Source organism: Anabas testudineus, chromosome 1 (assembly GCF_900324465.2).
Source record: "Anabas testudineus chromosome 1, fAnaTes1.2, whole genome shotgun sequence".
Classification (NCBI taxonomy): Eukaryota; Metazoa; Chordata; class Actinopteri; order Anabantiformes; family Anabantidae; genus Anabas; species Anabas testudineus.
In genome coordinates, this window is record NC_046610.1 from 3481526 (window position 1) to 3508803 (window position 27278).

Here is a 27278-nt window from a genome sequence, read left to right on the forward strand (position 1 = left end):
TTAAATCAAGTTCATATTTAAAAATCCAACATTTGACCTGTAATTAAAACCTGCAGATCTGAGTCAGGTACTCAAAGTATCACTACTGAAGTTTACATTACTACATGGCAGTAGCTCTGTAAAAACTCAGTCACATGATCTAAATATCACAGTATCTAAACTTTTACTCATTCATACTTACATAAAAGACTGAACCGATTCTCGTGTCCCATCTCCACCCGTCGAAGGCATGGTTAGTGTGCAGGACAGGGTTTACACCTCAGCAGGGCGTCTTTATCAGCCAGTGGGACAGTGGGAATGATGGGAATAGCGGCTGAACACTTGGTTCAGACTAGAATCTGTTACTGGAAAAGGTGAATTTTACACACGTCTGGTTCCCAGATGACGTATCCTAGACTTTGGTGATGCCTGGATTTTCATCTCACGCTACCAAGAGGCTGACTTTTTCACTTGTCTCAGATACTTTTGCAGTTCAATGAGGTACATGAATTAAATGAAACACAATCATCACATCAACATTTCAATCTGTTCTGAAAACTAGCATTCCTATCAAATGTTAGCACGTTACAGCTTAAAAGCAAACCTGAGACTGTAAGACAGACAGGTTTGGCTGCACTTTCCCTCTCAAACAGGTCACGTAATAGTGAGATCTTTAAAATAGCTGATTTGAGCATTTAGAGTAATGAGGTCGAGTTCAGGAGGCCTCTCCGTAACCACAGCAGCCGCTGGTTAGTAAAAGTTAAACCCACTCTCACACATGCATCAGGTTAAATGAAGTATCAGCCAAGTGATGCTGCAGTCAAATGAAACCCAAACACCGTGGTGAGGTCAGTCCTGTTTGTTACAAACCTTTTATTAAGATATTCAGATTTTTTTCCTCATTTTTAATCAGTCTGGTTTCTTTTTCTCTTTACAGTAGTTAATGTGCAATTATCTTTATTACTGGGTCACAGTTAGGAATTCACAAAGTTATTGGCACTTGGAACACATGGGGAAAACACTGGCATGTACAAGGGGTGGGGCGGGCGGGTGGCACGAGGGGGCATCGGGGCGAACGGTTGGATGGGGGGGTTTGGGCAGAACGGGGTAATCGGCAGGGTCTGGGAGGGCGTGTTTGTGTGTGTGGCGGGGTGAGGTTGGGTATTTTCTTTGACATCAGCAGATGCTACTGCATTGTTTTTATTTTTTTTATCCTACCACCCCCCTCCCCCCATTTACTTCCAAAAACTGTTTTCATTTTTCTGGTTTATGAAGAATAATAAAGAATAATACCTCATGCTGCGAGTGCACATCTAACAATCAAACTTCGATAGTGCTTCTATGTCATAATGTACAGTTTATATATTTATATATTTATAGTGGAAAACGAGAAAAAGAAGAGTTCTGCAGAGTATTTTCACCCAACAACACCAGAGACAAGGAAGAGTAGGAATAAAAAATAGTCATTCACGGTTGCTATGATCATAGTTGTATGTAAGCCCCCCCCCTCCCTTTTTACGTAGTATGATTCTGAGGTAAGACTGTGTTGACATGGACTCTCGGCTTGTGTCCCGTTTCTGTAAAAACCCTGCACTGTAAGCATTCAAATGGTCCGAGAGCACTCTGCTGAGGCTCCCGGGGTTTGTTCCTGAAAACCAAAAAAAGTATGTACCTGCTTTGTAACGGCAGCCACAGCAGTTCAGAAGCTGCTCGCAGCGCTGAGATATCTGTGGGGATTAAGGTCTGCTATGGCTGAGAGCTCCCGAGGTAAACTGGTACTTTTTTTTTTTTTTAAACTGCATCAGTGACACGAAGAAGCACACGCATGTCCTGCAACACATCCTGAGAGTCTGCAGGCGTGCGTGCAAACTTCTGTATCTCAGAGGTTTGCCCGTTTGTATTCATGTATACATATACAGGATGTATATATATATTTATTTATATATATATATATATTTATGAGTATGTGTGTTGTCTCTGGTGTGTGGGGATTTGGGAAAGAGCAGAGTGTAAATGCTTCTGGACAGAAGACTAAAACCTGCAGACAGCAGGAAAGGAGACGTGCGGAGTCGGAGAAGGGGAAAAGAAATGGGCAAGAGCTCATGAGGTCAGGCCGCAGCGCTGTGGAAGATGAGGAAGAGGAGGAGGAAGGCGGCTGAGCAGAGAGGAAGGGATGGAGAGGGAGAGATAAACAATCGGGATTACGATCTGGATTCAAAAGTCTCTCACATCCACTTCCCTCGCTCCTCTGCTCTCAGGTTTAGCCAGTTTCTACACACATAGTGACACAAGTCTTGGCATTCCTCCAGGTTTTCAGCAGGGCCCCTACACTGGAAAAATCCACCCTCAGCTATCAAATATTCAAATACACTTGTTGTATTCACACGTTTGGCCACGTTTCTGTTCGCCTACATTTACCAAAATGCAACGGCTGCCATAACTTGTGGCTGTCATGCATTCTGGTTTTGTGAGGCTACAATACGTAAAGGAGCAGGTCTCCCGGCTTTTCTCGGCCGTTCAGAAATAAGCCTCTTTTCATAACATTAAAGCTGCACTTGTCATTTTTTGACATTACAGTGAATTTAATGATTAATTGGAAATGCGAAAGGTCGCTAGCAGTGACGAACCTCATGCACTTGTCCAAGTGTCCTCAATCCATCTATCTTCTTTTAGTTTTACAGCCAATAACTTCACTATGGTCATGCTGTTTCTCTTACCAACCCAGTTTCCAGCAGTTTCAGCTCTTTAACTCACTGTGCACCAAAACAGACAAACCTACCAACAGGCTGGTGAATGTAGTGGAGCACGTAGGGACTGAACAGCTCGATATTTCCCACAGGTGTTGGTAGTGCAGCTTTAAGGTTGAGAAAACTTCACGTTCACTAGTGAATACAGCAAAACACTTCATAACAACAGTTTTTAGGTGTTTAAAAGTGGATTTTTCCTTTAACAATTTGACTGGAATCAATAGTTTGTTTAAAAAAAAAAGGCAATAAACTGTCAACCAGATACTCCATGTACCAAATGACAGTAAAAGTGAAACATGCATGTTGTGCAAGGGGCCTATCTTCACTCCCTTCATTGATTCTTACTCTAATCAGATGTATTTCTTCTGCCAGATTATCAGTTAATTAATGTGTCACACTGAGTTTTGTGCTTCTCTGAATTAACACTGAACCATCAAAGGCTTTCTGGTCGATCAACATTTCTTGGGTTACTTATAAAAACAAATAATCAGAATTCACTTGTGTAGGAACCCTGTTTGAATTAACTCCAACCTTCACCCTCAACTTGTACCCCTCACCCAGCTCAACTCTTTCCCCCTTTTAACTTCTCCCCCACACCCCATGCAGGGGAGAGTTTGCACAGTCTATTCTCCCACTTCCCACCTGGGGGGGAGACAGGTCGATGGGCACATCATCATTTTTTTTTCAGTAAACAACAAATGTCAGAAGAGAGAGAGAAGAGAAAACAAACATACAAAATAAAAAAAGGGAATAATACAAAGATAAAAACAACAAAAATAAGGAACTTACAAAAGAGAACCCTCACATTACATCTCTATTCCCACCCTCTCAAAATCAACAAAAGCTGACACCAGCATTCAATCCACAGACAGGAAGTGACATAGTGAGCATGCTCAGAAAGGTGCAGTGGGCTTTGGCTCTCCGGGACAGTCGAGTCCTCGCCCAAAGGTGCTTTTATTAAGATTATTCCACTCTCTCATTGTCACTGATGTTCCTTTCTGTGGATCAGCAGCTGAAGCGGAGATCAGATATAAAAAACAGACAGACAAACTTAAAAAGTCAAAGCTCGAACAGCTGTGGCGCTTTTTTCCTTTTTGAAAGTCTCGTCAATAACGTTCAATCTACTGACAACTTCATTTGGCATCTTGGCCCACAAGCGGTGGACATTTTGGTGATTTTGTGTCTTGTGTCACATTTGTACAATGAGCAGCAGAAGCCTCCAGCGGTCTGCCGCTAAGGTGCTCGGAGGAATACAGTGATCGAGACTCTTTTCATTACAATCGTAGCTTGTGCAGGATCACTGCTTCTTCGTAATCGCGCCATCTGGTGGCGTTGGCAGCTACTGCAGCCGTGAGCCCCCCTTCTCTGAGCTGCGGCACCTGCACCACCCCCAGCTGGAGTCTCAACGAAAAAAGACAATCAAGCAGCAATAGCTTATTCTTTGTGGAAAAGCTGGTCCACGAACCAGGTCAAGTAAACTTTGGGTTGATTATTAGTTGAAGTTTGAGCCAACGTGGCTGAGAAACGTGTTTGAATCGTCACAAGACGAGAGTGTAAGATTTTAGAATTATTTTTTTTAACAAGCATTCAGATTTGTTTTGACTGTCCATCAGTCTGTCCGTCTGCTTTCTGCAGTCACTGATCCCAACGTGACAACACACACTAAACAAACAAACAAACCAAAAAAAAACTTCTGATCCAGCATTAAAACCCCATCCCTCAACCCTCCCGCCCGCAGCACCTCGGTCATACAACAATCGCAATGCAAAAATATGTAGTTCTCTTTCTCTAAACTATTTTACAGCTAACCATGTCTCCATTTTCTCTTTCTGTAATTTTCTTCTTCTTTTTTTTCTTCTTCTTTTTACACAACTTGGCAACTCTACAGGTGTTAATGTTGAATTATTAGTAGCATTTCCTTTAAAATTACTTTCAAGGACTACAGTACACTAGCTCAAATGTAAAGAAAACAAAAACACAGTATCAACAGAAACTGAAACTTAAAAACTGAAATGTTTACAAAGCTTTTCTAAAATCAAAACGCTCTGGGAATAAAAAAAATAAAAATTAAAAATCTGCTCTGGCCCCACTCAACCCTTAGTCCTTTAGTCGTACAACTGTGCTCAGACATAGCTCCCCTACAAAAAAGGCAAACAAGTTGAATTCGAAAAGGTCAAAGGTCATATCTACCATATCTGTTTCGTAAAAACGAGATTCTGTGACATCAGATCAGCCTCTAACGTTCAGCTTCATGCTGTTTTTGCTCTTTGTAGGGCAGAGGAGTGTTCAAGACTTCTGAGTGAACATCATCCTCTCCTTTCTCCTCTCAGCAGAACTTTCCTCCACATTAAAGTGGAAATAAAACAGTGACATATTAAAGAAATTCTCCTCTGCTGCACTAGTTCAAAGCACAAATTTTAAAGGTGTCTAGAACTTATCCTCACATCTCTGGATGCGACTTCTGGTTCGAACCCCTGTGCACCAGCTGGACAACGGCAGGAGAACAGGCCGAGCAGCGACCACAGAAACATGAACAAACAGCGTGCTGGATGTGCTTCAACCCTCTGGGAGCACAGTGTCTACATTCTTTTTTATTTCTTTATTTTAATCTTGCACAGTGACAATTAGATGTCATCGAAATGACTAAATCTTGATTTCCTGCCTGTTTTAGCAGATTTAAAGCCACATTCAGTCTGTTTGTAAGAACAATTTTGGCAATTCAACTACAGTGGTTCCCTACGTGTGGCTTCCTTACACGGGATTAAATTATTAGTTTTACTTTTGAAGCAAATATTTTCCTTTTTTGATTATTCTGCTCTTTTATTTTCAGTTTATTCTTATTAATTAATTAGTTTGCTCTTTAAAACATCAGATAATTATATGAAATATCCACGGGGTTTTCTTTAAACGGTCCCAGAGCTCAGTGATGCAGTTTATCTAGCAGGTAAATGTTTTCACTTGGAACCACAAAGGAAGCAGTGATTTTAACAATTGATTATCATCATTCAATTAGTGTTGTATTTACCAGCATTCTAATAATAAACCAATACTTGTTCAATTTGAATGATATGAGAACGGGATAGAAAACACTGTACACCTGAACCGTCACAGTTTTTTTCCCACATCTCTAATTATTGACTATAGATGAAGATTTGCTTGGTGTTCACCACGACACAGACTGAAAACAGCCAACGAGGTCAAATCACGTCTAGAGTTGTAACAACGACGTCTTCACATTATCCCACCGCAGTTCTTAAAGGACAGCGGAGAGAAACATTCAGCCAAACGTGTTTCTGGACATCAAAGGACAGGTTTCCACTGTACAAATAATTAGTGCAATTTCAACTTTGTGAAAACAAAACAACAAAACAACAAAAAAAGAAAAACACTTGTTTTTCTTTGTTCTCCAGACAAATAGTTACGAAAGCTTTAGAAGCTAAATTCTTTATCTGGATCCCGGTCAGCGTCCACTAAGTGGCTGCTCGGCTTGCCGGGGTCTTTTCTGAGGGATTTAGGCAAATCAGTTTATTCATTCAGCCCACAACCCCACCCCTCTGCAAAATGCCACGCTACATAAACAAACAAGCACCCAGGTATTTATCTTGGTGGCACAGGGCCAGAGAGAGACGGTCACCTCCTCCTCCTCCGCCTCCTCCCTGTCATTAGTCTCCTCTCTCTCCTCTCACTCTTGTCTCTTTGTCTGGATTGTGGCTTCGCTCGTGTGACGGCAGACTGCCGCAATGCCTGATCTGTCCTGGGAGATTCTTAACAAACATCTCCTCCTCAGGACGATCGGCACCTCCTCCTCCTCCCCTTCCTCCCCTCACTGCTCAAGTCAAGATGATCATAATTATGTTTTTTTTAACCCCACTTGGTCACTTGGTCAAACAGTCTGGTTGATATTCTCCTCATGATTGGCTGCATCTCTCACGTGGACATTCTGATTGGTAGGGCCACAGCAGCCAGGGGAATATAGGGACCAACAGACCTTCGTCATCAATAGTCTGATTATTAAAGGTGCAATAAACACAAAAATGCCACAAGCTCAGTACTGGACACGCACACACACATACACACACAGCACTAATGTGTCTAGTCAGACATGCCTACATCCATATATTTGCATTTGAATAGCTCAAATGTATGCGCAGACATACAAGCAACAACATATTTGGCACCCCCATCTGTTGTGCACAGCAAACATTCACCCACACAGGAATACAGATATACGGGTGAGAATTTGGCAGAGATTTGAATTGTATGAAGAAAATGGAGACGACACAGAAACGAAGCAGCGGTGGATGGAAAATGCTGGTTCACGTAATGAAGCAACAAGGGACCAACAGCATGTAGCTGCTTCTCGTGTGTGTCTGTGTGGTGGCAAGAGAAAGCGAGATGTAAACAAAGAGAGAAGAAAACAGAGAGAAGCGGAGAAGTAGACGAGACGACAAAGAGCGAGGGAGGGGAGTATAAAAAAAAAAAAAAAGGAAGAACAGAAATCGAAAGAAGGAGGGAAAAGTGTCTGTGGCTTGGCTGCAGTTGTGCTGCCGTCCCGTGCAAGAGTCCGGGCAGCAACGGGATATTCGGAGAGGTAATCTGTAGGTTAAAAAAGACACATCTGGAAAAAAGCAGCTGAGAGAAGCACTTCTGTTCTGCTTTGTCTGAAATGTATTGTTAGATTGAAATGATTTTTTATGTGAAGACACTCATCACAGAGAAGTAGAGCAGTAGCCATGACACACACAGCATGGCAGCTTTGATATGGCACAGACGTATAGAATCTCTGCTGTGGATATTGATTTGTGACTGCAGATGTGTGTAAGGCAGAGGGGAGAAGAGAAAGGAGAAAAAAAAAAAAAAAAAAAAGGTATGCCGCTCTCTGAGGCAGACAAAAACAAACAGCCACTCATCTCAACCTCTGCGCACATACCACCCACTTACACACACACACACACACACACACACACACACACACACTCACATACATACATATCCAGACCTTGCATAGCTGAGCACCCAAACCACCCACACACAGTGACAGACATGCGCAGTCGCTGCATGAAGCCAGACACACACGTATGCAGCACATAGATCGAGACGCAGACCCAGCCTGGCATAGGCATGCGCACTGCACGCGCACGCGCACGCGTACGCGTACACACACACACACACACACACACACACACACACACACAGCACCACTGTCAAAAGCTCTTTCAAGTGAGGAGGCAGACATTAACATGCCATAAATGGAGATGGAGGGAAGCGAGAGGAGGGAAAAAAAACTGCATACATACATTAATATGCACACACATGCACACAAACATTAAAAACACACCCACGCATTGCGCTTCACCCACAGATGCACACACACAAAGCCTTTACAAACAGCTCCCAAACACACCCTGCAACAAAACACACACATACATACACACCAGTATGCATGCATGCATTCACCAAATCATCCAAGCGTCCTAGCCACCCCCCCCTCCTCATCCATCCCTCCTCTCTAGGGAGGCTCAGGCTGTCCTCTTCTTCCCTCTCTATCTCTCTCTGAATTTTTTTTTTCTTATTTAAGGCAGCGGTTTTAAACAAAGCAATGGAATAGAGGGATTTTTCAAAAAGGAAAACAAATTAATGTGCAAACTGTCTCCTGTGTCTCCCCCCTTCCTCTCTGCCTTCACCCATTTCCATTTCTTTTCCTTTCTTTATCTCTCACACTCCTCACATCTGTCCTCAGTTACTGAACTTGGTTAAGTCTCCACGGGTCGTGCCATGTGCTCCACAATGCAGGGTGGGGCAGGGCGGGTTTAAAAAAAATAAAGGAAGTTGCCATCTACTGCCCCATTTGCTCCCTTCAGGTGTTTGTCTCAGGACTCGGGGTTCTTTGACCGATAGCCTCTCTTAAAGAAACAAAGAAAAACAAGTTGATATAAATGTAAATATAGAAAACATATAAAAACTGTCACGTTAAATCTTTCCTCAAAAGCCAGGTTGTAAAAAGCAGACATTGTCTTATAACACCCGTCTACAAAACCTGTTCAGGGTTAAGACGGGATAAGCTACGCCTCAAAGGCTGTTTTAGTTTTTTTTTTGGTTTTTCTTCGGGGTGTTCAATGCTCAGATTTTGTGCGGCGCCATTTCTGCGTTACACTTAAGAGATTATTTAACCTGCAGACTCTTCAACTTCGGTGTGTGTGTGTGTGTGTGGTAGACTAAACATCAACATAAACCTGTGACAGTGACATTAAACAGTTCAGTGTTCTCCACTGGCAATAAGGTGCTTGAGGTTTCTTCTTATTAAACAGAAAAAAAAAAAACATCAATTGGCCAAATATTCTTACAAAATAAAGTCAATTTATAATAAAACAATTCTATCTATAACATGTCCTTTGTGGTCTGGGTCCTTTTCTGATTCATATGCACTAAAAGGACTATATTTAGTTGGATATGTGTCTTATTAGCAGTATTGACCCAATGTACCAGTAACGTAGGTCCTGGCCGATATGCAAATGTAGGGAAATGTTTTGTTTGTATTTTTCAATAAAAGGAGAAATTATATATTATGTACATTATCTTTTGAATTAAACACTCAACCTGATCTCCAGCACATGACTTTGGTTGGGCAGTGTTCACTAGTGTTTTGCTCATTGCCTTAACAATGCTGCAACCTTCACTTCAACACGACACTACAGCACATAGGGTTTCTTAACACTAATTTCCAGTAACGACGGCTCAGTTTCCAATCATTTTTGCTATTATACAACACTAGATACTCTAGAATCTTCACAACATCCTGAGATGGACTCTGTTCTGGTGACAGTCTCGACTTAAACGCTTAAACAGAACAAAGAACTGTGAGTCCCACGGTGCTGTGAGGTCTTAAACGGCCTTTTGTGGCCTGGATGTATTTACACTAATCAGTGTACCACAATCCTTTGGCCCATCTGAAATGTATCTGAATATTTGACAGATTATGTGGGATATATGGACAAACTACTGGGTTCATCCTGCTGTGTTGATTTCTAAAATACAAAGTCACGTGTTTGGCATTAAACTGAATACAGCTGACTTTCAGTTTATTTATTGATTGTCTGGGACTGATCATATTATTAAAACACTGAGACTTCACATCCAATTGAAACTAAAATCTGCTGTAAGGAGGATTTGAGTATCCATCGGAAACCACAATGGCACTGAGGACTGAAATATCATTGGCACTAAATCAAACTGTTCACCTGGAGTTTCTGTATTCAACTTCAAACTGAACAAGAGCAAAAAGCTCTCTCCTGGGTTTCACTGATGAAGTGTATTCAGCTGCATTGTGGATTCTAGAGGTCACGTTTTCAAAAGAGAATTGATCTAGTTCTGCATTCTTGTTTTTTTTTTTCTGAAAGCTATCATTCAAAGGCATATATGACTGCAATATGACTTTCAAGGTTGTTTCTATGCCAACATTCTTCTGTGATTTCCATCATTTAGCAGCTTTTTAAAGACAATTTAATACCTCAAATAAAGCCAGGAAAAGAACTGTCAAACCAACAAACCAAACTTTCAGCAAGTAACACCGAGGGTTCACCTTGTGTGTCAGGTCTACTGTAGCCTCATTACACACAAAATAAATCCAGCTGATTGCTTACATGTGATAAACAGCAGCCTCTCAGGTCTGCTTCGGTGTAATTCCCCTTTAATTCCCACGTTGCTCTGGTGTACTGTAGCTGATGCAGCTGACAGCGCCCAAATGCGTATTAGCGTGTATGTGTGTTCACCGCAGTGATGGGTGAATGAATCGACCAAGCGTGTGTGAAAACATGCCGTCTGGCCGCCTGCACTCACTCTCTTACTCTCTCTCTATCGAAGCACACACACAAACTGTGTGGCCGTTCAAAAATTCACACCCACACACACACACAGACACACACACACAGAGCTGTATTCTTTGCCATGTACCAATGCTTGAATTAGCAACTTTATCCATGCCAGGGAAGCACGCATCGAGGCAGCGGAGCCTGAGGAAACTTGTGCTGCTAACGGGCATGACTGTGAATTTTCTTAGACAAAAAGATTGAGCTGAAAACAAAAGAACATCGTCGCTGCACGCACGCACACACACACACACACACACACACACACACACACACACGTTCCTATGCTCACAGGCAGAAACGCGCTTCTAGATATTTCTTCCTTCAGATTTTTAAAAACAATTAGTGATAAACTGGGATATAAACTGGAATTCAGCTACTGTTTTTTCTTCCTTTTTTAGAATTTTCTAAATAAAAGCACCCCTCTTTCTGATACGTAAAAAAACGTAGTTCGATTGTACTCGTGCTGCAGGAAATACACAGTGCATTTATCTCGCGCAAACTCTTTGACAATAATCAGTAACAAGTTTCCTCCCTCAGGAGCCTTGGTAAAAACCATACACAAAGGAACAACTGAAACATAGAAAAAGTAAACAAAATGAAATGTTTTTTGTTTTTGTTAGTTTAAGTGTCCAAAAGCTGATGTTTGTGTGGGGGAGATTTTACTCGAGCGAATTATAAGCTTTCCCCCCAACTGCCACCACAAAACTCTCCAGCATTTCTCTAACGGATGATGGGTCAGTTTCCCAGCACGTCTGACAGGCTCGTTGAAGAGCAGGGTTGGTGGGGGTCGGGCGGAGGCTGGGGAGATCATCTACTTTGCCAATATACATATTAATATTCATCACCACCCCTGACCTCATCGACCCCACGCTCTCGGAGAAGCTGTCATGTGGCCGTCCAGTCGAAATAAAGCAAAACAAACAGACAAAAATAAACGGCCTCCACTGACTTACCACGCTGCGGTTCGGATGCTTCACCACACTTACATTCAATATCAAAACAACAGTGTTACCGGAGTTTGGGGAAAGAAAATATCACTTTCTCCAAACAGGATTACCCCTCCCCCCACCCCACCCTCCCCAGGGAATGTATGTGATTAATAAAGGTAAGGAAAAGGGCCTTAGTGACAGTACACACTTTTAAAAACATAAAAAGCAAACGCTGAAACAACTGAATTTTGAAAGGTTGCAGAAGAATGAAGAGGTTCGGGGGGGACTAACTGTCAACCTCCTCCCTCTGCAACCTCTCTCTTTTTCTATCTCTCTCCACAAGAACAGGAAGGAGGAACAACCTGAAGTGAGGCTTTCTGGGCCATGGAGAAAGAAATGTGGACAAACGGAGGATGAAAGCAGAACAAACTGACCAAAAGAGGTGTGTAAGAAAAAATAAACAGATCCCCAAACACATGGCGGCTAGGGGAGGAGTGACAACTCAACTGTCATCATGACCACGGTGGTCACCGTTCTCTCATCGCCCCAGAGAAATGCCATTCCTCCATCAATCTGTCCTTTCTCTGATCTGTCCGTTCACTCACTTAAAACAAAGTGCTGCCATCTCCTCCTGCCCCCTGGAGCGTATCTGCTGGTGTGGCTCCTCCTGCTTCGTTATTGTTGGTAGCCGCTGCCACAGCTTCAAGGGTCGCGGGGTCAAAGCCTTGCTCCGCCCCCAGGGCATCAGCCTCCATCTTTACACTGTCGGCCAGAAAGGCGGAGTAGGCGTCGCTGTCAGCCATCAGCAGTTTAAGCTTGGGGATCCAGCTCTTGCGTACGACGCGGCGGGCGTTGGTGCACATGTCGGCAGCGATGGCGTTCATCTCGCTCTCTTTGAAGCTCGGCGCAAAGTTCTGGCAGTAGACTGCAGGAAGGATGAGAGGATAGAAAAGGAAATTAAGAAAGAGGCTGAAAAAAACTAAAGAATCCCAAAAACGCTGCTCAGTGACAACTGGACTTTTGGACTCTTGAAGATGTGTGTCATCCAAAAGGCTTCATCAGTCCTGACTGACTTAGTCCCAGGAATTTAAAATCTGTGGAGTCAGTCAGTGTGTTATAATCCACTCGAGTAACCAGGTTACAATCAGCCCCCAAGTAAGCTGACTTCTTTTCTGTCCTGTAAAAAGAGGAGACCTGGTTTCTGTAATCAGCGTAGGGGATTATGCCATTCTGCTATGTAAACACCTGACCAGGTTTCTAAACAGCTTTTTACAAGAGCACACGTGCACAACAAAGGCTGCCGACAGGTCACCACTCCACTACCTTCAGCAATCAGGAGTGGCTGGATGAAAGAAGAGATCATTACATGGAGCAATGCTGCCTTAGGACTGCAAACTGGTTACTTGAGTGCATGTCAACGCACTGAGTGAGCCATTCACACCTTGTGGGTCACTGAGACCACCAGAGGGTTGTTGTTCCACAGTCATCATCACTACCTACCTCGGGAGAGAGGTACTGAACAGCATCTTTGGGATACCCATAACCTGGATGAGTGAGAATCACCACCAACACTTAAATGTACATTTCAACATTGTAGAAGGCTTTGCATACTGGCAGTTCAGTATTTACAGTATCAGATACTGTTGTATGGATACAGTTGTGTATGACTCACATTTGACCGCATGCAGCACTCGGTTGTCCAGGGGTTTACGACTGGGATCGTTGGTTGAAGAACGGATGCCAGTTCCACAGCTGTTTGCCAGAGTGCTCCTGAGCAAGGAAGACAGACAACGTAAAGAAAATACTTGCACAATAATCTTATACAGAATATACAAGCTTTTAAAGACAGCTAAAAGACGATGTGCATTTTATACTGAGACAGTTTTGGGTCGTACAGAACCTCAGACATGACAGAACACCACTATTTTATTTACATTATTGTTTGGAGACTGAATAAGTAAAGTTCAGGGAAAAATCTCCAAATGCTATTAATATTCTACTACCAAGCTCGTCAGTAGGGGGACGAGGAGGAATACAACAACCCACAATTTAGGTCTTTAATTATAAATGTCTCCATCCCCCAATTATTTAACGTATCAAGCCTGAGGCATATAATTGAGGCCTGCGACATGTAGTCAAAGTTATTAGTTGCACTTGATCTAGCAGCATGGGGCTTCATCAAGCAATATACTGTACTACTTGCTGCTCTGATTGTAATCTAGTTCTTAGCTTGCAGTCTATCATTTGCTGAAGCTTACGCACTATGATGTTTTTTAATGTTCCACAACCAAAATAAACCAAATATCTTATAAGTTAAAACATGTTAGACACTGACCTGTCAAAAAATGCGGCCAGCAGGCGTCTGAGCAGAACTTTGTGGCGGGTGCCGGCACTGACGTGGCAGTTCATGAGCTGAGCGCGGGATATGAACACGGAGGTGCCGCTCACCAGCTCGAGCTTCTCGGCTGGGTCGCCCTCCTCGTACAGCTTCGGGTGGCAGCGGTTCCCGATCTGGCTGATGAGCTCGGCGGGCAACGATGCAAGGTCCTGTCTGGACCGTCCAGCCCTGCCCCCCCGTCCTCCACCCGAGTCTGGGGCCAAGTCTGGCAAAGCCTCAACCCGCTCCCCAACCACTGGGAAGGGAGAATGATGGATTGTTATTAGTTCATTATTTACAGTTATTACTGGTTATCATTGGATTGGTTTCAGAGCTGATACATAACTATACTTTAAACGGTTTTCCCTGCTATAAACTATATTTTTCCATTAAGAGGAAAGATGGCAAACCTCAGACAGCAAAGACAGAACTTTAACTGATTTTTTTTTTTTTTTAATTACATTGGCAAACGTCATTTAAATCAGAAAGTGCATGATCCAAGAATAAGTCACACACAGTACATGCTAATTTCAGAGTGTTTAAAAAAAAAAAAAAAAAAGACATTTTGGCTGATACCAAAAGGGTATTAAGGTTTGATATGCTGTCAAAATTATACTTAAATAAAGTATTTCACACTTAACTAATTCTTCATTAATTAATATCAAATCAAATTAAACATGTTCTGTCTGGGATCCTTTGGTCTTTGCCTGCAAAGTTCTACATATTTTCCAGTTCAGCTCAAATTAAATTATTGTTTACTAAGGTGTTACAAAATGTTTAAATAGTAAAATGACCTAACCCCATAATTTGCAGTTTTTGACTACTTTGCCTCCATTCATGCATTTAGTTCTTTTGGTGCACATCCTGAAGTGTCTTCATCCATACTAAAGTTGGTTTAAAAATTAAATAAATAAAAAAAATAATCAGACAATAAGTTTTAAGTTTTATTCTATGAAGTTGTATCAAACTCTTACAATTCACCTCTAGGTGATTGAAGATGAGTGTGAATCCAAAGGACGGACCTCAAGGACTCTTTCCTCAAATCAACTCTAGAGCTTAGAGTTAAAAAGCCCTTTAAAAAGGCCCTTTGTCTATGACCTATAGACAAAAAAAGGTTACGGGTATTACATGTAAGCAACTTCCATCATTTAGTGGTTAATAATTCTGTTTGACTTTAAGCACATTTCAACTGTATTGCGAATAAACTTCAGTTACAATTGTTTTGAATATTTAATCTGAAACAATCATCTGATTGTCCTGAAGCTTCTGATTAAATAAACTATAAACAATTCATAAGCTCAAAGCAGCATTTCCAACATTTCATTCTCCTTAACATAATCCACTCCTGAGAAGTTTGGAACAAACTTGACAGAACTCGTATTGGAAAAAACACAACACCAAGAGTTACAGAGATCAGAAGACACAAACTTGAGGTTTACATGAGAACACTGTAAACTGGAGATGAACTCACACACCGATGTACTTTTCTGCTGTCGGAGTTTACCTGCGGCTCCGGCGTTCAGCATGCTGTACATGGTGTACATGTTGCAGATCTGTCTGTACTGCTCTTCGGCGCTGTCATCCGCTATGTCGTCCTCTTCCTCATCGTCGTGGTAACTTATCGGTGAGTCGCTGGTGTACATGCTCAGTGTGCCCGGGCTCGTGCCCTCGGGGGTCCCGCCATTATTGTTGTTGTTATTGTGGTTACTGTTGAGTGAGGCTCCCATTGCAGTGGCACTGCCCCCGCCCACCATTGCTGCATTGGCTGCAGGCCCACGCCCAGAGGCATCCTGGGTAGTGTTGTTGGAGGATGAGGAGGAAGAAGAGGAAGAAGAGTAGCGTGCAGCCTTTCTCATCCCACCTCCTCCGCCACCGCCACACCCACCGCCCCCATCACGGTTTCCCCCCTCCCAGAGCCGTTTGGCCACAGGGGTGCAGACCACAGAGTAGGGAGAGCCCTCCTGCTGAAGAGGAGACACAGAACCAATTACTACGTTAATGTTGCACAACTTTAACCTGAGATTCAAGAATTATAACCCAACATATTCAAGTCTGTGGACAAACATAAACCGAAGCTCTCTGATTAAGGCTTTCAGTACAAATTTTATATTCAGCTTCTCAAACAATACCAGAAATGAACTACTGTGAGGAGCATATTATAGCAGAGGTGCACTGTCTCTTCATTAGTGGAAATGATTTAACTTCTATAAAAAAAAAAAAAAACAGCATATTAAGCTTCAGGAAAAATAAGCAGAGGCACTAATTTGCACACTAAAGTCAATGTATTGAGGAGTGAGTCATCCGTTCAGACAGTCATTTAGATAACCATGAATTAACATGGTTGATCATGAGATGAGCAGCACGAGGTTCTGCAGGATTCTGGTCAAACTTTACCATAAAGCTGTGAGATTCAATATCCTCCTTACTTGCTAAATGCCAGTTGCTGGTAAAATAAGTCTCTGGCAAATAAATCCATATTGTTCTCCAGTACTTGCTAGCTTTTTGACACAGTAACATTTAAATGTCTTATTAGTATACACTTCTTCTAAGTGCAGGAAAACTAAAAAACAAAAAAAAAACCTCTGGTTCAGTACACTCAGCGTGATTGAGCAGAAAATATAAATCAGTTGCTGTGTCTATCATGTGTGTTAACAAGATTTCAGATTGTATCTAAGAAACAAATGTTACATCTTCTGAAAAATTTCCGATGACGGGAAACGTTAACACTGTTGCTTCCTGACACAATCTCTGAAAAATGTGTGCATCCGACTCTATTTGCATGTCTAAATCAAAACCATGTGATGATAACACTGCTTCAACAGATTAGCTCGCTATTCCAAAAGTGAGGACTGTAGCAAATGCACTGATATGCAGATTAGCACCTGACATCACATGGCAGCTATTTTTGAGCAGCCAACAGATGCTTTAGTCAGAGTAAAAAAGGAAAGAAAGTACTTTCTCCTGCAATCTTGAGAGACTTTTTTCACCCTCTATTCATTAGTTAGTGGATGAGTTTCAACCTAAAACTCGATTTCAAACTTCCAAAATAGCTGGTAATGCATGTGAAAAAGCACATAAACCATGGTAGTTTTGATAAAAATACTGCATGCAAATCTCAATAGTCTCTTGGTGTTTGTTCTTTAATGTAGCAGCTGTCAGCAAGTGAACCATAATCTATGTTCTCTGCAAAACGAAACTTAAAAATAAGGAATAATGAAAATGCTGCATTCTTGTGTTTGGATGAAGCCACCATTATGTGACAGAGTGTTCCTCTAACACCAACAGCTCATCAATACATAATATGATAAAAACACAAACCATACTCGCCTCTTATATATTAGTGATGACCTGTGACCTTTTATTTATGCCCCTGCCTGAAAACTCAGATACTGTCTATGCTATATTTCAGATATAACCTTCAGGTGATTATTTATCAAAAAATATGAATGCACACTGGTTTATAAATATTTTCACATGTCGTTACAAATGATGTTTTGTTCCCTATGAAAGCCTTTTCAGATGTCAAACTCAAAGAACACCTACTCGTGACGCACTTTTGATTCCTTTTTAAATACTTCATACAGTTTACACAAACCGTCGTGATGGTAAATGCAGCTCCAGATCAGACAGAGCATACCTGTTGTGGCTGTGGGGTGGGCTGAGGTGTGGTGGCCGTCTGTTCTGTCTTGACCTTGGACACCAGGGGGAGTGGCGTCAAACAAGAGGCAGGCCTTCCCGCGGCTGTGGCAACGACGCCGACCCCACCTCCTGCCACTGTTTGAGTGACGGGGCTCTGAGGCTCGGAGGGTGGGGTCTCCTCAGTGTGGAGACCCTGGGAGTCACAGCTTGGAGATGATACCTGGAGGTGTAATGATATAAAGAAGGATCAATGTTTCGCTTCGTAACGTATATAAGACAAACAGTGCAGTCCAAAAGCTGGTTATGTAACCCCTAACCCTCTAACCCTAACCTGATGCTTTCTAACTGCCTGTTAAAACCAAGACTACACTTAAAGACAAATGTGACTTGTTTTGTACAAATTTAGTTACTCTCATTATGCAACAAGCTGGACTAATTTTTTGCATCACGTTCCCAATATTCACTGGTAGTTTGCCAGTCACCAAGCAGGTGGTGTGGAAAACTACACAAAACAAAACCAGGCCTGATAACTAGAGCCAGGACTGATAACCTAAACACATCCTTCAGTCATATTAAGTCTGTGTCTGGGGAGTTAAGGGGTACTTTCAGGGAAAATCAGTTTTCCTGATTAATATGCAGATTTATGCAGCAAGGCACTTCAAATCTAATCAGATCATCTGCTACTATGGCGAGAACCTGTAGTGTCAGTACAATGTTTCAATTATTTTCAAGTGACAAGAACATGTCTACAAACACAGACACCCCCATGACAGCATAATGCCATGCATAATGTCACAACAGGTGTCTGAGTGATGGCACATAGAAAACGCTATTTTATCCATATGTGGTTTATTTTACTATGATTATAAATCGCTTAGGATGATTTTGTACTGTACTGTTAATAGTTTATAGACAGAATATGTAAAGTATATGGTTTATAGTTTGTTTTACTGGTAAGTAAAGTCCTAAATTACTATATTAATGCTTCATTTTCAGATTACCTTGAGGAAAAATTCTGTGCCTTTCTCCATTATCTGTTGGATCTGGAGGAAGCCGGCGGTGTACATGAGCAGGAACTGGTCTCCAACATTCATGCTGAGGCGTCCTGTATAGCAGAAGGCCAGGATCTGCTGGAAGCTCTGCGGCTGCACAGCCGGGGGCAGCTCCACCACCGAGCTCTTCCCCCCAGCGTTGAACAGATCCCGGAAGTAGGAGCTGCTGGCTGCCAGCACCGCACGGTGGGCCTGAGGGGTAAACAGCAGGGAAAGGTAAGTCCTAAGTAAAAATATATTGATTCTGATGAATCGATACATACATTACGTATGTGTACATATCCAAATACATATCCTGAAACAGCTACAACATCCGTGTAGACTTGTTAAAAAAGGCAGACTCAAGCCATTTTTGATGTGGACTATATTCCTCGTCGTAATTGAGTTTGACCATAATCTTTTAAGTACCTTCACTGTGCATTATTTACTGCAGACTGTAGCTGCAGTAACCCTCAACAAAATCAAACCAAAGCATTCTAAAGACAAAGATCTCAGCCAGGACAAACGTCACCAGAAGAGTTGAAATGGAAGTTCTGTCATCTTATGCTGTCATTATACAGTTCTTACTCAAACTCTACCAATTTCCCTAAAAGCTAATATAAAATATAAATAATGTTACAGCTTCAAACCACTTCTGCTTCTCAAGTGTTTCAAGATTTCGGAGTACTGTTACAGTACTTTAGATAATGTTAAATTAAAGCTTATTACTTAGCACGACTGACTGACAAGTGGCTTTAAAATGATATGTAGTAGTTCTTTAGAATGACCAGTTACATCAGTGCAGTTGTTTAATAACCAACAGAAGAACAAACAAAAACCCAAAACTGTTTTTTCGAACCTTGAAGGCATGTCCTTTGACGACTACAGAGACATCACAGTAGAGGCCCTGCAGCCGCTGCTCGTTCAGACACTCCAGGACGTTGTTGCCAAAGTTAGGGATCGCCATCTGCAGCGTCTGAGCCATAACGCTCTGCCCAGCACCACAGGGTCTGCAAGAGACAGAAAGGTACAAGTTAGATCGGGGAAAACAGCATCAGGAACACATAGAATCAAAGGATGGCGTATAGATGATTTAAAGAGAAGGGTCAGTCAGAAATGGGTAAACAGAGAGACATCAGAGAGGGGACGAAGAAACGAGGACAGGATGAGGCGGCAGGACAGTCGAGGAAACAAAGAGAGACGCGACAAGGACAACAGAGGAAAAGAGGACTGGAAGATGTGAAAAAGGCAGACAAGACAGGAACGAGCACGAAGGAAACAGACTTCAAATAATGGAACAGGGTAAGTAAAGTGTATGATGATTAATGAATTAAGTATTTGGTAAACAACTTTAATTCAGAACTGAGTTCCAAATGAACTTAGAATGAAAGAGAATTTTGGGCCACCAGCGACAGTTATATAAGCCATCCCTTTTTTGAAACCTTGTTTCATTACATCTAATTCACAGCTAATAAACAGTTTGGTGGTTTTTGGCCTACTTTGTTATTTTCTCGTCGCTCCTTCTCAGTCAAAACACAGTCGCTTACATAACTCCTGTATTTCACTCGTCTTCATGACCATCTAACAAAGAAGGCTGTGATCAAAAGTGGTGGAAACTGTCAAAGTTGCAACAACAAATAAACAAGGAATCAATCTCTAAAATAATCTTCTCAAGGCTGTTGGCATCATACAGCATTTGGTCAGTAGCTGGTAGTGAGTACATGATACTGCTGCTAAACTGGCTACAGCCCAACACAAACCACTAATAGGAAACAATATAATGGTGATTAGCCTTACTCCTCCACTGGGAGGAAGACTTGCAGACGAGCCCCAGTAACCTAAACAGCAGCTTGCTACATCACCTCCAGTTCTCCTCGTGAATGATGGTGAGGAAACTGATGCAGCAGCAGAAGCTCAGAGGTTGATAAGATAAGAGCGTGCATTTCAAGACGTGTACTCTTTTTGACATCGGCACAAACTCAAAGACTCTCTTGCTGAACTGCCTTGTCCAACTGAAAGCTTTACAATAGCCAAACATAATAAATCCATCGAGTAGTTCTTGAAGTGTGGATTGCCTTGTTCGTTGCTGTTGAAAGTCTTGGTCAAGACTGACCCGTGGCTCATGGGAGATTTTAAATGAGTCGCCAGAGGTCATTTGCAAAACATATACATAAACATACAAACCCATAGCTTAGAGACTCTTTAGCCCTGACCCTAAAATAGCATCCGTACTGCCCACAGATTAGAGACCAAGCTAAAGAAAGATTATTCATTCATAACACAAGCTCTGGTGGACAGAAAGTCGTCATCAGCTACAGTATACACAGTAAGTGGCTTCAGTGCTGCACGATTCAGGCTGACGAATTTCATTATACACTGTGTAAATTATTTTATGAAAGTTAAACGCAAGTATCAAGAAGTCAAGTGTTTCAAGTGTTTATTTTGCTTGAACAAATCTTAAAAACCCAAATGAATTCAGTTTTGTAGTAACAATAGACCTGGAAAAATGTACTGCAAATTCTGAGGGGCTTATTAAGGTTTATGATTTTTATCAAATAAACTACTTAAAACAATCAGCTAATCAGTTCATTTCATTCAATTCAATCATGCAAACAGCAAAATACAGTCTTGGCATTCTAACGCTGTAATGTAATGAAATGAAACTGAAACTTAGTCATCGTTACAGCACTATACAGCACAGCAACGCAGTTACACAAATGTAATATTAATCTACATAATCAGTTTTGCAAAAACCAATAAATGTTTAGGTTATCAGACTGAAAAACAGATCACCTGAACACAGGTTGAAAACATTCACCCATCCTCCTGGACTGTGGGACAATAGCAAGTCCAATCACATCTGTTATTTTCAGCTGCAATCTCAAGTGTTTCATGAATTACATAAGTGGTCTGATTTAATAATTGTGTTGTTGTGCTGCTGATGTATTCAACACAATGATGTGCTGTATAGCAATGGCACCCGCTGAATAAGTATTACTGCTGTATTGCTCAGCACTATACAGTTAAGTCTATAAATAATGGAACGAAGATAGATTTTTGAGAATTTGTCCTCTGCGCACGACCACAGTGAATTTGAAATGAAACACTGGAGATGTGAGCGAAGTCTAGACGTTCAGCTTTAATTCAAGGGGTTTGACAAAAGTGTAGCACCAACCATTCGGGAATTACAGCCATTTGCATTCACACTCACACATTTTTGGGGGCTAACTGTAATTGGGGAGTTCAGGCTTACCGCCACAATATTTACACCCTCACTGGAAACTGGATAGCAATGTATGATGAGCAGAATGAAAACAACTGGGAATCTTGCTGACGCTGCATTTTGTTAAACCTCACTGTCGCACTCAGACCTTGGACAACTCCTCGCTCTGGCCCACCCAGCTAGACTCAGCCACCGTCTTCCATTCTTGCTCCAGAACACTCAGCGCCCACATCCAGGTCCAAGCCGACTTAGTCTGAACGGGATGATTACAAGGAAACAATCCACTCACAGCTCAACTGGCGTTATATAAAACAACTATCATTCAACAACTAAACATAATGAAGGCAACACTGGAAACAGCCCTAGGACAAAAACACCTCGACCACCTACATTTATAAGAACCACTAAGCACCAATACTAATGATCTCTCCGCTCCTTTGTCAACACCACCCAGATGTTCCTGAGCATGGCCCTTCAAGGAAAAATGTACACTAAAAAGCATTTAATCAGTAATAAGCATAGATTGCCCAGAGCAAAAACTCCCACAAACCAATGCAGACGACAAAGATTCAGAATGCACCATTCTGCTGGGAAATTGGACAAATTAAGCATAAATTGCAAAACACAAACACTAAAACAACAAGCAGACAGACGCTATTCATGCCCACTTTGACAGGTTGTTGACAAGACCAATGTAGATGACTTGATTGTTCCGTCTTCAGCTTGTTCACTGTATATAATTCTTTAACTATAACTATAAGTCAATGCAAACTTTTGCTTTTGTTCCCTCAAATTTCAAGGCCTTTTTCTTTAGTCACCATTACACATTAAAATCAGAAGTGGGAGATGTAGCGATACAGATTTCTTCACAGCCCCAATCATCAGGGCACTGTGTGCTGCGGCAGCACCTTGAATCTTTGTTAATGTGTAGTAGGTGGTGACAGCTTTAATATTATCTGAACAACTATGCATGACACATCATGATAGTGTCTCTTGTTGCAAAAGCTTACTTGAACTTCACTTTCAGTTTACAGCACAAAAAACATTGTGCTCTAGTGGTTGTTGAAAGTACTTGTAGGCAAACTTGGACAAGGCCGGTTTATGCAAAGTAAGGCAAGGTTAACAAAATAAGTAAAATGCAACTCACACGCCAATCTTGGTACTGCACTAAATTATTAAACCAAAGGGCATCTGAAGGTGATTTTTTTCCTGTTTAGGTCCCATCACCTTCAGCAGTTCTTTTTGGCCAAAATTACTAGACGGTGGAAGCAGGGTGCTGTACCATGCATGCTCAGCAAACTTTCCCTAGTTGAAAAATAAAAGTAATGGCTAAAGCAGTGCTGAGCTCCTGCTTAACACCCACGTAACGGCAGCACTGAGAATAGAAGACTATCAGCACTACATCTTAATTAATTTTTAATTTTATAGCAACTAATTAATTTTGATAGATATAGGTGTAGCAGATAGAGCAGTGGGCTGGGGAGGGTGGAATAAAGCATGTATATTTACAACTCCAGTGGCAAGTTTATTTTTAAATGTTAAATTCTGGACTGATACTCTGCAAGGTTATGGTTAAAATACACATCTTAGCTAATGGATTAACGTTCTTAAAAAGCAAAAGCCTAAATGCTACTGTTAGTAGGTGTATTAATTGTATAAATTGTCATTTTATGTGATTAAGCTTAGTTAATTGAGCAACCCTTTTGTGGACAAAAACAATTAAGATTACAGACTGTTTATTGGATTGGGAGAACCTGATCTGAACAACATTCCCATCATATCAAAATACAATTAGCTCCTAACGTATGAATGCTAGTTCAGTTTGTCAGACTTATTTCATTGAAATCGATAATTTTCCTGACGTCACCAAGTCAGTGTTTGCTTGCCAACGTACCTTGACAAAGAAATCAATACGCATTACATCAATGTAATTCAAATGAAGTGGAGTGATATTTTCTCCTTGTACTTTGGGTCTTATCCAGGATTTGTTTGCATACATTACTCCTACGTTAATTGGTACATCATGATCTCAGTGGTAATGTGGATTAGTGTTTCGTCAAAACAGGCACACTATAGCATCTTGGTGTACTTACAGAGCCGCAAGATTATGATTAAAAGTTTCTGGTTTTAGAAATCTAGGCATTACAAATGCATAATATACAGTGTCTGCTGCCTAACATGTGCACTTCCTCTGGCCTTGAGCGAGCAATTGAACTGACAAGTGTCCCAGTGGAGCTTCTGAGCGACCAATAGCAAATGCCTGTGGTTTTTTTTCCCCAGGTGTAAATATGTGCAATCATATGAATAATAAGCAGGCAGTCGCTAACACAAAGCATTTTGTGTGAAGAAAACCTCAGCTCAACAATGAAAGGCAAAAGCAAATGCAGCAATCTCAGCAAAAAAGAGCAACACAGCAAATTATATGGTTAAATTCTTATTGGCAATAACACACCAGCATTTGTGATTACATTTTAAACTGCTTAAGCATATTTTGGCAGCATGAAAGCATTTTGTTTTTCTCCGCCACACGACAACAACTTGTCTGATTGGAGATCAATGCACTGTGGAGTATTGAGATGTCATTTAAGGACAGCCTACCAGTCACCTTTACCCCTTCACAAATCAGAGGTCACAACAACTTCCAGGAAACATAAAGGGGAGTTCATTCACACCACTTGACCTCTGCACGGCCCATTATATTCACTGACCCCCATGCTAAACTGCGTGTGTCCTCTGCAACTTTTCTAGAGCCACACACTGTGTTTACTTTATGCAGACTTAACCACATGCTCTTGCTAATATCCAAATACCCCAAAATGTAACTTGATCCCTAGCTGCCAGCCTGTTTGCACATAATAAATCCAAGCAACTATTTGAATGAACACCAACTTGCCAACATCCAACATCAATCATCACCTAATCAGATTCAATTTCCTGGTTTGGGGAGGTTAAAGGTGGCCTGTTAGCAAGTAGCAGGCTAAAGCTAAGGCTAACACTGAGATTAGTAAAACACTTCACTTGTTCTTCACAAACATGTCTTTAAACCACGTGTAATAAATCCCAGCCTTGTGTGGCTTTGACTTTAAACACAATAAAGGCTGAAAATGTTGAATTCGCCGGCCCCCGTGGGTGGACATGCACCAAAAATGAGGCGACAGTCTAACTTAGCCTCCCTGGAGCACGACAGGAGCAGAAACTTCAGAAGCGAATTATTATTAATCCCCAGAAATTAGACATCAGTTCATCTCACTTGGAAATCGAGCCGAGCCGATGTCTCGCCGGTGGACGCCTCGGGAGAGAAAGAGCCCGCCGCCAGGGGTAGAGCAGGGCAGGCGCAGCGGGCGGAGAGCTCTCGGTGCCCCGCCGTGTGCCAGCCTCGATGCCCGGTAGGATTTGGGAGTCCTCGGCCGGCCCGGGCCGGTGTGTGCGTGCGCGGAGCGGACGGACTGACGGACGGACGCAGCGAGCGAGGGAGGGAGGGAGGGAGGGGGCGGCAGCAGCGGAAAAGAGACAAAAAAGAGAGCTCTTCTTCTGCTGCTTTATTTTACGTGTCAACCCCGGTTCTCCCCCAGCACTCACACGTTTATCGTGAGAAACCGGGAGCAGCGAATTAGTCGCAAAAATAGTCGAGAGGCGATCAAATATTCAGCAGCTCCGCGGTGTCTCCGTCTCCCTCTCTCCGTGCCAGCGCGGTGTGATGTCCGCTCACACCGAGTTCCCTCCTCCTCCTCTGGCCCGAATGGTAGCTACCGATACGGGACAGACACGCGTTGTTCCCCCTCCAAAATGTCGCTTATGATAAATCACATCGGCTGAAACGCGCCTGGTGATTAAATGCGCACCGAGAGGGCGCACACGGGACGCGGCCGAAGCGGTGCTCACTTGGCTGAAGTCCGCTGTGAATCTTTATGTGTTCACGTTTTTTATTTATTTATTTTTTTACAGGAGGGGAGAAGGGGGTCTAAAGAGGGGCGATCCTGGCACTCCATCTTTAGTCGACATCAACAGGTCATCCCGGGACACGAACGCGCTGCAACTGTGGGCGAGACAGACGGATGGATCCGGCATGGCGAGAGCAGAGGAGGGGAAAGGAAAGTACAGGGGGCTGGCTGCACGGTCCTGGCCCGTGCACGGCTAAATGCTTTCATATTAACCACACAGTGTGTTAAACAGAGAAACCCCCCCCCCCCCAGAAAAACCCCCAAGTAGTTCAGAGAAAGTTCAGGAATGCAGGAGGACGGAAGAGCAGCGGAGGACTCGTCAAGTCCTTCACCGAGGGGGAGACGGGGCAGCCCGCGGCGGCCGGCGGGTGAAGCCGGTGAAGTGGTTAAAGTTTGGTCTACCCCCGTGTGCCCATCCCCCCCTCCATAGTAGCTCAAACACAACTTTACCACATCCCTCTGCTGTAAAGACAATAAAACAACAGCTTCACCCACCGCCGCAGACCATCCGCCAGCCCTCTATCCATTCTCACCCATCCGAACTGAAGACGACACCCCCACCCCCCTCCCTAAAAACACACACACACTTCGGAACCATGTTCCCCTGACCCGCTGTGGTCCACTCACCCCCTCGGCTGTGGTCCTGCAGGAAAGTGAAAACAGTGGAGGAGCAGCGCAAAAGAAGCGGTCTAGCGTCTCCCTCCGCCTCGCTTCAGGCAGCCATTCATTGTGACTGTATGCTGTGAACCAGCAGCCCGTGCACGCACGACATTCATGCACACACGCACGGACATACACATGCATGCAGGCGAGTAGAAGAGCGCAGAGCTATCGAGGAGGTAGGGGGGGGGGCATTTTCTTTTTTCCGACTCTCCCAGGGGTTGCAGACAGATCGCAGAGTTACCGATCGGCCAGACAGACAGGCAGACAGACAGGTAGACAGATCAGGTGGGGAGACAGTCTGCATTGTCTCATTAACTTTTGACAGAACTGTAAGAAATGAACACATGCACGATAACACTGCTCCTTCAGGTCCTAAAGGTGAACATATGTCACTGCATATCACCACAAGTCAAATCCAAAATCAGCTTTATCATAAACTTCCCTTATTTTTAATCCTCGTGTGATTCTTACCTGCAGCCTGCAGAGATGGACACCTGGTGAAACTTCATGTGAGCCAAATAACGCTTTACCAGTGTGGCCCAATAATTCAAAAGTTAAAATGCCTGGGTTGTTATCACAACATGTCTCATTAAGTCCTCACTTTTATCAACAAAACCCTTAAATATCAGGTTGAATATAAATTATAGGCTCCTCCACCTCCACATTCAATTTGTTTTTCTCTAAAAATAACTTGGCACAGACTCAATCGTGTGGATGAGTAGTAGCAGGAAAGTTGACTTCAGTACATGATATCAGACTTTATCCAGTCCAAATGAAATGATGGTGAAATATCTAAGTGGATCTTTATATTACAGCCTCATGTATTAGAGGGAGCTTTAAATCTGAGCTCATGTAACGAGTAGTGTAACGAGTGAACGGGT

The 27278-nt window shown here is 42.5% G+C and overlaps 1 protein-coding gene across 3 annotated transcripts; it reads right to left on the minus strand.

Annotated features, from left to right (window-relative positions):
- Positions 1–823: 823 nt before the first annotated feature.
- nacc1b (nucleus accumbens associated 1, BEN and BTB (POZ) domain containing b) lies at positions 824–26477 on the minus strand. 3 transcript variants are annotated; one of them, XM_026359430.1, is made up of 8 exons: positions 26362–26477; positions 19430–19580; positions 18541–18783; positions 17538–17759; positions 15405–15864; positions 13859–14156; positions 13196–13293; positions 824–12448 (listed from the first exon to the last, which is right to left on the minus strand). In XM_026359430.1, exons 2-8 carry the CDS (start codon positions 19553–19555, stop codon positions 12129–12131), a joined length of 1767 nt encoding a protein of 588 aa, XP_026215215.1. In that variant the 5' UTR covers positions 19556–19580; positions 26362–26477; the 3' UTR covers positions 824–12128. The 3 variants fall into 3 exon arrangements, with proteins under 3 accessions (XP_026215215.1, XP_026215218.1, XP_026215216.1); XM_026359433.1 differs by lacking the exon at positions 26362–26477 and adding an exon at positions 25044–25425; XM_026359431.1 differs by lacking the exon at positions 26362–26477 and adding an exon at positions 25044–25276 and having other exon boundaries at positions 15405–15861.
- Positions 26478–27278: the final 801 nt, after the last annotated feature.